Source organism: Equus przewalskii, chromosome 2 (assembly GCF_037783145.1).
Source record: "Equus przewalskii isolate Varuska chromosome 2, EquPr2, whole genome shotgun sequence".
Classification (NCBI taxonomy): domain Eukaryota; kingdom Metazoa; phylum Chordata; class Mammalia; order Perissodactyla; family Equidae; genus Equus; species Equus przewalskii.
In genome coordinates this window covers 84,901,173-84,914,788 of record NC_091832.1, presented here as the reverse complement: position 1 = coordinate 84,914,788, position 13,616 = coordinate 84,901,173, and the positions used below count along the sequence as shown (strand labels likewise).

The window sequence follows — 13,616 nt, the reverse complement described above, 5'->3', positions numbered from 1 at the left end:
ACAAGACTGCGTAGGGGAAGAACTTGTCAGAAGGGCACTTGCTCTCACAGTGAGTCTCAAAGACTGAAATGAACATGCTTTCGTGTGGTTGTGAAGATAAAGGAGGAAATGGATAGACAGTGTTTAGCAGTTACCTGGTAGCAGTAACTGTTATTAAACTGCTACAGGGTGTTTTAGTGAACCAAATATTAGCAGTAAGAAACAAGGCATCTTATCAGTCCCCAAAGAGTATAAATAACACGTGGTTAACACAGGGCTCTTTCTAACATGGGGGAAAAAAACTGTTACTCCATCTTGGATGTAGGCAGAAGCGCATATAATCAAGACTTATAAGGGCACAAAATCCAGGTGTTCCTACAGACATTCAAATGAACTGTTTCCAAAACAACAGGTGATTAAAGTAAAGGATTTATTGTAATCTGCTTACAGTCCTTTGCAAAGACAGACATAGGGTTTTGCATAAAGATATAAATTGCTTCATTTTAAACTAATTTAGTGTGTTTTTTAATTCTATGAAGAAGTTTTGGTGAATTATGAATTGTACCAAACCAAGATTTTTTAAGAGCAATATGGTACAAAAATAAGAGCAGACAGACAATTTGGACTGGGACAGGCATTCAACAGTGAATTTAGAATATGGCTTTGCTGTTTAATAAGCAAAGTTACCCGGAGACACACGAAGAGCCAGTAACTTTGTTAATACAAAAAGCTGATGCAGACCGTCTCCATCCCAATCCTGGTTACGTCGAAATTCCAATTTCATAAAAAATAAGTCTGAGCTAAAAGCTGCTCTTGTAAGCCATTTCTTTTCTAGAAACTCCCAGTCTGCATGCTGTGTATTTATCACCTTTCTAGTGTGGCTTTCATATTGCTGTGCGTGTTAAGTTGACTGTGTTTAAAGATCTGCCTATAAATTAAATTCCTGAAATTGCAAATTATGTAAGAAAACCTCTCCCTCTGAATGCAGCTTTCACAGGTTTCCCCTTGCATAAGGCAGGTGTCTTCTAAAGACAAGATAATGTTGCCTGCATGGTGAACCCTGGAGAAAAGTGTTGATCCCAACGCTGCCTTCTCCCGGCCTTGGGCTTCTCCAGCTTTTAGGTTTTGGAAAATAATGTGATTTCACTGAGTACCTGATGATTATCATCACTTTTAAAAGATTAATTTGGCCTCTATTCAAAGGAGTTTATTTAGTGCAATCATACTGTTGTTTCCCCAAAGATATATACGTTTGCAATTTGGGGCAAGAGAAAAGCCATAAGTTGCATCAGTGCCCAACAGATTAATGAATTAGAAATTTTAGTGCCACTGTCTTGCTTATATGATCTGTAGTTTTTTTTCCCAAAACTGTTTGTTTATGTATAAAATTTATTTTTAAAACCTACCTTTTAAAAATCTAAAAACCCTCTAATGATCGTGCGGTCTCCACGCCGTTCTGACCAAACCGTGCCAATATGCATCTCCCCAGTGCATCCTGCAATGACCTCCCAGTGTTCCCTTGCCCAGTTCGGAGTGCAAAACCCCTTTCCAAGACCAGAAGTGAACATTTCATCTTTCACAGACAGAGAGAGTGCATGGAATTTTTTTCCCAAAGGAGAAAATTCGATCTTCTAAAATGGGATGAAACCGTGCTCTCCGAGCCATGGCGTTTCCAGACTTGCTCTCCTAGAGCTGACTCTGCTTCTTGAGGGAAAAAAGAAAAGAGGCAGCTTTTCTAAAGCTGCAGCACTCCCAGGACATTCTCGCACATGTGTGCTGTTGAGTGACACCTTCAAGGAGCTGCAGACACCGCAGCGTGTTGCTCCCCGATGGAAGGAGGATGAAGCAGAAGCCGGAAAACGTGCTCAAGCCCCACGAACACCCGGAGCGGGAGACCGAGGACAAAACAGAAGTACAGAAAAAGTAGAAAGGCTTACAGACAACCAAAGAGGTTTAAGTGTGGTTATTTACAACAGAGACTGTAAAATGGTAAATTAGATATGAAGCTAAAAAAGGCACAGCTTTCCCTTTCTTAAATACACTGTAAACGGTTCATTAGGCATGCAGAACATTTCACTTTACAAAAAAAAATTTTACCTTGTTTGTTTAGACAAAGATAGTACTTAAATAGTCTCCAGCAAAATAGAATTCTTTCAAAAATACTTTCCCATTCATCCTATTAACCATTAAAGGTTTTTTTTTTGTATGTGTCTCATTTACAAAAGTTCCTTATACCTTATATCAGGTCCTTCACAATTTATACATACAGTAATGTACAGCACAGCAAAAGACTGCAAAAAATTATTTGTAAAGCCAACACAATAGATACTAGAAATTTAAACCAAGGCATTTGTTTTAACATCTTATCCATTCTAATTAAATAATAAATGGACGCTAAAGGGTGTGTATACCAGTGATGCAGAAGGACGTGGGCGAAAAAGAGACCTGCAGAGGGTGCTATTCCGCTTCACGGGCTCCGTTATTACACAACAGGAATCTGTATATATTTTTTGTTTTTGTGTTTTTTAAATAATAAAAGGATATTAATGCCCCATATTGACTATACGTTTTATGTGCAAACCAAGGGTAAGCTTTAAAAAGTTCGTTAGTCCTTGAACCCTTTTAAAACAAGCGAACGATACCAGAAACTACATGGCAGAGTTAAAACTTCCATCTGTTAAAATATCAAAATCAGAGAGTTATTCGCTAGATATGGCTTTTCATCCAGAGGAACAGGAACATGTTTCTAAGCGCTGGGGATTGGAGGGGAAAGAATCGTTTCGACTGCTCAGGTCTTGCCAAATCCACGTCAAAATGCTTTCCGGGCTCCAAACCCTTGACATGATTTTTTAAACTTGAGAAACTGCTGAACAAGTGTGAATCAACCATCACAGGTTAAAAATATGATTTCTTGGGTCCTTCGTGGGTGCAGAATAACACGGGGAAACTTAAGGCAAAGTTCTCCTGGTAAGACGTCTTCTGTCACTTCCTGTGAAAGTAAAGGGGCTTGGCGTTCCCAGACTCCACCTTTGGCAGCTGGTCGCTGATGATCTCCACCAGCATCGCCGGGAACTCCACCTTCAGGGCCTGGGACTCTCGGAAGGTATAGAAGCAAAATTCCAACAGGTCACTCACCAGCTGCAACACAGAAGAGAGGGGACGTGATATGGAGGCCTTATTGCCATCCCTGTCCCTGGATCCCTCTGGTGGAAACTCAAAAGAGCAACATTCAGAGGTCTGACCAGGAAACCATCTGTCTTGGTGGAGGAAGAAGGGTGATCATGGTACCTGTCATGTAAAAGGTCCTTCATGCAACACAAACAGCAAAGAGCTGTGTAACTGTCCAGGACTGAGTGTATCAGCAACAACAGGGACACAGTCACACAGTTCACAGTGGCTAGGTGACTGAGCTGCTCTCATCAAATTCTCATTTCCAAATGTGTGAGCTGGGAGGGGCAGGCACATGGGTTTATCTTTGGACACTGGCGATGGGCCTTCCCCAGGCTGGAAGGTGGGCTGGAGGTGGAGGGGCAGGTGCTTGCTCAGGGCCCTGGTGGCAGATGTCCAGGAGAGTGAGGGCAGGATTGAGCACTGTTGCTGGCAGGTGCCAGGCCCCCTCTAGGCCCTGCCAATGGAGCTGTGGCCATGGGGGCAGCCAGTACTTCCCCTGGCAGCCCCCTGGCTCTCATCCTGCCACCTTCCTTCAGGCATCCAGCCCTGAGCTAGGGGCATGGCTGAGACTTCTCAGCTACTCCCCTGCCACCCCCGCTTCATTGAGATATAACTGACATATGACTTTGTATAAGTTTAAGGTGTACAATGGGTTGATCTGATACACATACACCACAAAATGATTAGCAAACACCTCCATCCTATCACATAATTACCATTTCCTTTTTGTGGTGAGAATATTTAAAATCTACTCACTTAGCAACTTTCAAGTATATAATACAGTATTAACTATAATCACCATGCTGTACATCACATTCCCAGAACTTATTCCTCTTATAACTGCAAGTTGATATCCTTTAACCAACATCTCCCCATTTCCCCCACTCTCTAGCCTCTGGTAACCACCATCCCATTCTCCGTTTCTATGAGTTTAGCTTTTTTAGATTCCACATATAAATGATATCGTACAGTATTTGTCTTTCTCTGTCTGACTTATTTCACTTAGCATAACGCCCTCAAGGTCCATCCATTTGTTGTAAATGGCAGGATTTCCTTCTTTCTCATGGCTGAATAATATTCCATTGTGTGTGTATATACGACATCTTCTTTATCCATTCATCTAGTCTCAGCCACTTTCTATTTCAGGCTGATTTGGAGAGAGAGAGTGAAAGCATCAACGTTTATGTCTTCTCGCCTGTCCAGCCATTTTCCCTTCTCTGTGACCCAAGGACCTTTCTCTTCTTTCTGGATAGGAACCACTCCCAATTCTGTAAGTTAAAAAAAAAACCACCACCCACAAACGCAGTGTGGCAATACTGGTTGCTACTTTATTTACTAGGGGTATAATTTCAAATCAGAAAAATACATTCTAATTTTTCTTAATTCCATATCCCATTATGGAAAAAGGACTTTTGGTCATTTCCCACTGTATTAAAGCAGACTATATTAATATTACATGTCATAAAATAACTTTATAGTCTTAATAAAGTGATTCCAGTGAAAATACATCTATAAAACTCTCCCCCTCAGGATTTTTTAACTCAATTAGCAAGTTTAAATTGAGTCGGGTAGTAAATAACTGTGTGGTAAAGGCCTTCAGTACAAACCAGGAATCAAGTAAATCTCATCAGGAAAAATATCTCGTGTTCTCTTTGTGCCTGCGTATGCCCTCCGTTGGCAGAGCGATATTTCCCTAAGGTTCCAAGGACTCTGAGATTTAATAAGTATTCTGCACCCACATGATGTTGGGGTCAAATAAGCTGGGAAACAACCCAAATCGCCATCCACTCTGGGCATGCTCACACACACGTGCTTGCTTTGTGAATGCCATGCCTCAGTTTTCACATCTGTGAAATGGGGGTAGTAACAGTATCTCAGTCATCTTTGTGTAACTTGGTCCTTGGGTGCCCCCTTCTACAAAATGAAGGACAGGAGAACTTTGTTCTTTGCCTTTCCAGGGAAGAGATTCTTAAAAGAGAATTGGGCCGGCAAGTGTCTTTACTGTTTTCTTGGTGGCAGGCTGGTGGCTGTGAAAGCTAAAAGCCCCGCTAGGCCCCGCTCCCCAGATGTGGTGCCACAAAGGAGTCGGCAGTGCAGACTGCGGGGCAGGCCTTTCAGTGGGTCACAGCAGAGCCCTGCGCACCTGCTGCGGCTTCAGGACAGATTCGAGTTCACCCTGATCCAGCCTCTCCCCGAGGTCCCTCCGTGTGGGTGCCTGCAGGGCTGTGAAGGAGGATGGTTTTTCCTTGTAAATTTTAACTCAAGGGCAGACCTCTCAGTTTCTGGGCAATATCGGCCCCTACTAGGCCAACTCTGCTTGGCAGCCACACCTTTCACAGCTCTGGGGTTGGGCCTTATTCATGTGCAGAGAGGAAGGCTTCCTGTCCTCAGGCCACAGGGGGTTTGGGGAGGGCCAAGGTCTTTCTCCAGGACTCATCCTCCTCCTCCCTCCATCCAGGTTCCTGAGCACCTGCTCTGGCCCAGGCGCCAGGAAAGTGCGGGCAACACGAGGCCCTGCTCTCAGGGAGTCTACGTTTTGTTCTACTGAGAGGCAACGACACAGTCAGTCAGGTGCTGACGGCGCTGGGAGCCGACAGCGGACGGAGGAGGTACTGCTTTGGGAAGGGTGGTCAGAGTGAAAAAGTGGCCTTGGCAGGTGACCGGAGGAGGTGAGGCTGAGCCATGCGACCATCAGGGCATGGATCGGAGCAAGTGTGGGGTCACTTGGCGGGTTCAGAGCACTGGGAAGTTCATGAGGTGGCGCCTATCAGCCAACCGACTGACATCTGAAACCAGTTACCTGGAAGGGCCAGGGCCATTTAGGGGTTCTAGTTGTAAACAGGCCACCGCAATGCCGATTCATCTATGCAATAGGAGATAAGGAGCAGAGTAAATCAGCTCTTGAACATAAGGCAGAATGCCCCGGAGCACCTCTGTGAACCTGTTAATGGGGACAGTTCCAGGCCTTCTCAGTGCTTCTGTCCCTATCTGTAGCACCCGCATAAATGTGTTCTCAGCACCGAGCATCACCTAGGAGATGCTGAGAAAACAGAGCAGAATGAAGAGAGACTGGGGGCTCGGCTGTTTTTCCTCGCAGGTTGCTTGGGGACAAGTGTCCCAGACACTACTCACTAACCATGCACATTAACCTGGGGCTGGCATTTCCCGCCCACCTCTGTTCCATGTTTCATAGACTGAGAAAGCAGCTCATTTTCAGTCATGAGCTGATACCCGGGCTTCTGTTTACAGGAAATGCCTCAGCCAGCTGCAGAGGGATGGAGGCCCTACTGGAGGATGTGGGGTCAGCCTGGCATCCCCAGGCTGAGCACCTGACCCTGCACACATCTCAAAGGAAACCACCACCACCACTACTCATTCTAAGGAAAGGGCTTGCTCCTTCCTCTTGGGTGGCCAGGATGCCCTTGGGGCTGGGAGCTCAGGGGGCCTCAGCAGCTATGAGAAGGTGCTGGCTGCTTCAGAAGCCTGCTGGGCCTCCCTGCCCTGGGACAAGGCTGAAAACCTCTGCAGGACTCCAGCCAGCGGGTCCTGAGCCAGTGACTGCAGTTGGTGAGGTCAGGGATCATCTGTGAGAATCGAAGCCAGGTGCCCCCAGTTACTGAGTGAGGAGAACACGTGCCGGTCTGGTTCAGGATGCAGGTTCTGCCCATCAAGTGCTCACTGATGCACAGAGCCCTCCCACGACCCTTCATAACCCTGGCCTGTCGTGGCCAGTGTATCAGGGGCCTTCAGGACGGGACTCCTGGAGCCCTGGCCCTTAGCAGAAGTTTGAGGTGGGCTGTTGCTGCGGTACAAGGGTGCCACCCCTACTGGAAAACACGAGCACAGGAAGGGTGACACTGCAGGTGGTCAGAGCATGAAGAGGTGGGGACCAGGCCCTGAGAGCTGGGTGAGAGTCACATAATGAACACCTGAGTCGGCAGGGACATGGACCAGCCAGAATGGACACTAGTTCTTAAGCCAAACTGCTGTATCATGGCGATGGATCCAACGGTCACGCTACACACATGCATGGGCATCTCCTGAGTGTCACCCCATTGCAATTCAGAGGGACATGCCAAGGAACACAGCCAGCAGGGACCCTGCCTGAGCCCAGAGAAGCCAGGAAACAAGGGTACAAGCACATAGAATGCATATGCCCTCCCCAGACGCAGTGCCCAACCCCATCTCAGGCAGGACTGGCAGCTGGCCCAGGTACAGAGTCAGTGGAGGCAGGGCCGGCTGCAGTCACAGCCTGGAAGGTGGCACCGGATGGTGGCTGACCATCACTAAATGACACCAGAAACCATCAGGGAAGAGCTGAGTTCATCAGGGCCTGCCAGTTCTGGTGTGAGGGGGGGAAAAGCCAGAGCACCTCACAGGCCACCTTTCAAAGGAAATCACTTCAGGATGACTGTGTGGATACTCCCCAGGGAAAATTCAGTAGCTTCCTTGGACAATTACTTGCCATGGAAGGATTTTTCAAAAATGTCACTCTCTCTTCAAATGATGTTAAGTATTGGCTGCTTCTGCTTGTTTCCCAGGCTCTTTCTTTCATGGATCCCTTCCCGGCCTGAAGGAATCTTCCTCTTCTCTGAACTCACAGATGCCACCTTGGTCTTTCCAGTTTACTTGACAACTAGCCAGGAGCCAGGTCACACTACTTCCTCTTTTGGACTGTGGTTCACATCTCTTAGGGGTGTAACTTTTCACATTTGCAGCTCCTTAAGCGGCCTGCAAGCTCCTTGAAGGCAGGAACCCCCTCCGCAGCCCCCTGGCATCCAGGAGTGGCCCCTCCATGTTACTTCCATGCAGCCCTGGTGAGGCACTGAGGGCTAAAGGGGCTCAGGTCCTCATTCCAGTGTTTCTCTGACTTCTTCCAAGCTCTAAATTGCTTAGGAATACTTATTTCAAAAGTATATTTTTTAGGGCAGTGTGTTGCTAGTTTTAATCAAAATGAAACAAAACACAAACTGGGTAATTTAAATGGGCATCTTCATTTTAGTGGCGCTAGGTAACAATGCAGAACTGAGTATACAATACTAACCCCCTTCACCTTTCTCATTGATTCTGATTTCCTTTGGCTTGTTTATGCTGGGTGTTAACATGACTTCGTATGCACGCCACGCCATGGGCACCATGAGCCCCAATCACTGCTCACTGTGGTTAGAGGGACGGGTGTGGGGAGGGTGGTCGCAGCTACAGAGATAAAAGCTCTACCCTGTTGGCCTGTCAGCACGAATGCCTTAATTACAATGAGACCAATGACCGGGCTGGGCCTGCCACCTCCATGTTGATTCTCACCGGCCCTTCCTGGTAAATAAACCAGGCTACATGGTGTGGCAAGAACCCTAATTATAATCAGTAATAAGAGTCCCACATTATTAGGAATCAGAGAAAGTCCTGTGCGTTGACTTTTCATTCTGTACAAAATGCATCTGTTGGGGTCACAGAAGTTTAGCTTGAAGCTCAGCACGATTTATCCAGCCCAACGGGCCACAGCTGCCAGGGCTGCAGAGGAGCCTATGGATGGTCACAGGGCAACGGATGGCACTTTGCTTGCTACAAAAAGTAAAGCCATCAAGCTCTATTTACTGCCTTTTCCCTACTCCCTCTACTGAGCCAGTGGTTGCTCCTGTGCAGGCTCCCACCGTGAGCAATGGTCTCTCTTGGGGTGCCATGTAGGGAGGGTGTGGTGCTGCTGTTCTAAGGTCGCACAATCAGGAAGTGGTGACGGAGCACCTGAATGATCACAGCCTCTGAAATAGGGTCCCACGTGTTTTCAACAGCATGTTCATTTGTCATAAGTTAATCTGCCGACTCCAGAACTTTCACCTAATTAAGATCGAGCTTTTGCCTGAAATGACCATTGGGAGCAGGTCTGAAGCTTTATTTTCAAAGACCAGAATTTTAGCCAGTTATACTGATAGGGTTAGGGGCAAAGGATATACAGCTTCAATTCTAAATACTGTAATAGTAATAGACAGAAATGGCCAGCAATTATTTACTCCAGGTGTTCCGGCAATAGCCTTGTGAACACTGGAAATGACACACAGTGATGATATAAGGAGTCTGGGCTTCATTCAAAATCCCCAATCTCCACCAGCGCAGGCCAACCTGGAAGATGCCTGTGTGAGCACAGGTGAGAGTCCTGCGACTGTGCAGGACTGCTTCTCTCTGGCTGGTGATGTCTCAACAAAGTGCAAAGTAACAAAAGCCCCCCAAATTTAGTAGCATTTGTTTCTACACTCAGAAGAAAACACACCCTTTAACAACAAAGTTAGACCACTATTTACTTGCGGATTCCCTTTGGAAACCAGGCCCCACAGTGCTACTACCCCACTGAGTGCTCCTGGCAGGCTCTCCTAGAGGCAGAGTTTAGGAGAGTCTTGAGGGCCTCCAAGATGTGACCAAGAGGAAAAGTATCAAAAGATACCATCAGGGAGTTACATCAGTATCATGGTGGCATAGGACAGTTACTTCTTTTTGTCCCCATTTATCAACAAAGAATTAGTCACCCATCCACAAACAAAAGCACCTTTGTGGGAGCTGTGAGATCCAGCACTACATGCCAAGGGAGTTGGGAGGAGTCTCGCCCACCTGTGCATCCAATCATAGGCAGACAGACCTGGGTGCAGGCTGTGGAACCAGGCGAACAGCAAACCTACCCCCACCTCTCATGCTGCAGAAGAGTGGTGAGCTGGGCAGATACCCACAGACAAGAGAGAAACTGCACAAGTCCAGTCTTCCCAAGGGGAGATTCCAGCATGCCACTGGAGCGAAAAAACCAAACGAGTTTGGACACATTGGAGATGGAAAGAACTTTACTAGTGCTGTTGTCCTAGCCCCTGCCAAGTCAACACTGCATGGGGCTGAACTATCAGGTGGCCCCAACCTCTCCTGCAGAGGAAAAGGAGAGTGGAGAGTGAGTGTCCAGCTACTCCAGTGGTGTGGGATACAGCTGGAGAAACCTGTATCTCTCCAGTAGCAGCCAGAGTACTGAGGTGGGACCTCTGTGACTGGGAGAAGAGAGGAGATTGGGAAAGAGGCAGAAAAGAATATCAAAGGGCTTTAAAGGCACACAGTTCTTGCTGACTGTGCTCAGTATGAAGTCCACCCATGAGCCTCTGGGAGTACCACACCTGGGGATCTCCCTAGCTGTTCTCTGGCACCCCCAACACCCCAAGTGCTAAACTCATACCTCCCTCCATTCTCTGGCTGGGTCCTTGTGCACACTCCTGAGATGGGTGGCAAGAGTGAGCTCCAGTAGACAGGAAGTATGCTCAGAAAACAGGCCAGGATCTATGGGCAATGGAAAAACCACAAAGCTGAGCTATAGCGCCACCCTTCTGCAAAACAAAGGAGAGATTTCCAGTGGCTAGCTAGTAGGTTGTAAGAACCAGAGAAGACATAAAAGCTTAAGAATTCTGCCACAAGAGGCAGCAAAAAGAGTGGAACAGGTGTACCCACAAAGGCAGAGAAAACTCCAGAAAATAAGAGTGCCAATGAACAGAATACACCATTGGAGGGCAACTAGCAAAGATTTAAGTCTGCTTAAATTATTAAATTATATCTTCTCCTTTAGATGTGAAAAAAGCAATGCACAACCACAAGGAACATGAAAAAATCAAACACACCATCACCAAAAGATAACAATTCTCCAATAACCAAGCTCAAAGGGATGGAATTTTGTGATCTAGCTAATAAAGAATTCAAAATAGCTACTTTGAAGAAACTCAATGAGCTACAGGAAAATTCCAAAAGACAATTAAAAAATACACAGGTTAAAAATGAAATATTTACCAAAGAGAAAAATCCCTATAAAGAACCAAGCAGGAATTCTGGACCTGAGGAGCTTGATGAATAAAATGAAAAACACAATAGAGAGCATCTGCAGTAGAGCAGAACAAATGGAAGACAGAATAAGTGAGTTAGAGGATTTTGAAATAACCCAGTTAGACGACACCAAAGGAAAAAGAACGAAAAACAGTGTGGAAAACCTCTGTAATATAAGGGATTCTATCAAAAGAACTAATATTAGAAAAATAAGGGTTCCAGAAAGAGAAAAAAGGGGGAATGGAGCAGAAAGTTTAATTAAATTCCAAACCTGGGGAGAGAACTGGACATCCAAGTTCACCAAGCTAATAGATCATCCTATCATCTCAATGCAAAAAGACCTTCCCAAGACACACTATAATGAAACTATCAAAAATCAAAGATAAAGAATTTTAAAAACAGCCAGTGGAAAAAAAGATTGTAACCTACAAAGGAACCCCCATTAGGCTATCAGCGGATTTCTCAGCAGAAACCCTACAGGCCAGGAGGGAGTGAAATGACATACTCAAAGTGTTGAAAGGAAAGAATTGCCAGGCAAGAATACTCTACCTGGCAAAGTTATCCTTCAGATATGAAGGAGAAAAAGACTTTCCTAGACAAACAAAAGCTGAAGGAGTTCATTGCCACTAGATCTGCTTTGCAAGAAATGCTGAAAGGAGTTCTTCAGGCTGAAATGAACAGATGCTAATCAGTGACATGCAAACATACGAAAGTACACAATGTACTGATAAAGGTAAACACACAGTCAGGCTTAGAAAGTCCTAATTCTGTAATAGGACAGTGTGTGAACCACCTAACTATAGTATAAGGCTCAAAGGAAAATAGTATTAAGAATAATTTTAGCTACTGTAATTTGTTAAGAAATTAATGACATCAAAAATATAAAAGGGGGGAATAAAACGGTGAAGCTTTTGTAGACGAGTGAAGTTAAGTTGCTACGAGCTTAAAATATACTGTTTTATCTATGAGATGTCTTATGGAAGCCTCATGGTAACCACAAAGCAAAAACCTAGAGAAGATGCACAAAAGATAAAGAAAAGGGAAACAGAGTATACCTCCATGGAAAATCACTGATTTACAAAAGGTAAGCAGAAACAGAGGGAAAAGAAACAATGGAAATATAAAACAACCAGAAAACAATGAATAAAATGGTATTATAACTCTAAATGTAAATGCACTGAATTCACCATCAAAGGCACAGAGTGGCTGGATGGATTAAGAAACGAGGCCCAATTATATGCTACCTACAAGAGACTCACATCAGCTTTAAGGATACACATAAGGTCAGAGTGAAGGGATGGGAAAAGACATTCCATGCAAGTGAAAACCAAAAGAAAGTGGGGGTAACTATACTTCTTATATCAGACAAAATAGACTTAAACCAAAAACAGTAACAAGAGACAAAGCAAGTCAATATATAATGATAAAAGGGAGAGTTGCTTAAGAAGAATATAACTATTGTACATATATCTGCATTTAACATTGGAGCACTAAACATATTAAGCAAATACTAACAGCTCTGAAGCGGAAAATAGACAACAATACAAAATAGTACGGGATCTCAATACACCACTTTCGGCAATGGAAAGATCATCCAGACAGAAAATCAACAAAGAAACATGGACTTGAACCACACATTAGGCCAAATGTACCTAACAGACATGTATAGAATATTCTATCCAATAGAAGCAGAATATGCATTTTTCTTGATAGACCATATGATAGAATACAAACCAAGTCTTAGCAAATTTAAGAAGACTGAAATCATACCAAGTATTTTTTCTGAACACTATGGTATGAAACTAGAAATCAACAAGAGGAAAGCTGGAAAATCTACAAATATGTGGAAATTAAACAACATACTCCTGAACAACCAATGCGTCAAAGAAGAAATTAAAAGGGAAATAAAAAAATATCTTGAAACAAATGAAAATGGAAACACAACATACTCAAACCTAAGGGATGCTGCAACAGCAGTTTTGAGAGGGAAATTTATGGTGATAAATGCCTATGTTAAGAAAATAGAAAGATCTGAAACAACCTAGCTTTACACCTCAAGGAACTAGAAAAAAGAACAACAAGCTAGGCCCAAAGTTAGCAGACGAAAGGAAACAACAAAGATCAGGGTGGAAATAAATGAAATAGAGATCAGAAAAACAATGGGAAAAAAATCAATGAAACTAAGCTGGTTTTTTGAAAAGATAAACAAAATTGTCAAACGTTTAGCTAGACTAAGAAAAAAAGAGAGAAGACTCAAATAAATAAAACCAGAAATGAAAGAGGAGACATTACAATTGATACCACAGAAATACAAAAGATAAGAGAGTACTATGTACAATTATATGCTAACAAATTGGATAACCTAGAAGAAATGGATAAATTCCTAGAAACATACAACCTGCTTTGACTGAATCAGGAAGAAAAAGAAAATGCGAACGATCGATAACAAGTAAGGAGATTGAATCAGTAGTCAAAAACCTCCCAACACAGAAAACCCTAGGACTAGATGGCTTCAGTGGTGAATTCTACCAAATATTTAAAGAAGAGTTAACATTAATCCTTCTCAAACTCTTCACAAAAATTGAAGAAGAAGAAACACTTCCAAACCCATTTTATGAGGCCACAATTACCCC

The 13,616-nt window shown here is 44.2% G+C and overlaps 1 protein-coding gene across 7 annotated transcripts in view; it reads right to left on the bottom strand.

Moving 5' to 3' along the window:
- Nucleotides 1-392: 392 nt before the first annotated feature.
- NR3C2 (nuclear receptor subfamily 3 group C member 2) overlaps nt 393-13,616 on the bottom strand; it is a 325,890-nt gene continuing 312,666 nt past the window's right edge. For all 7 annotated transcript variants that reach the window (XM_070611634.1, XM_008513775.2, XM_070611631.1 and 4 more), the window contains exon 9: nt 393-3,117. In XM_070611634.1, the coding sequence (XP_070467735.1) occupies nt 2,962-3,117 (156 nt within the window). In that variant the 3' untranslated portion in view covers nt 393-2,961. The remainder of the gene's footprint in view (nt 3,118-13,616) is intronic.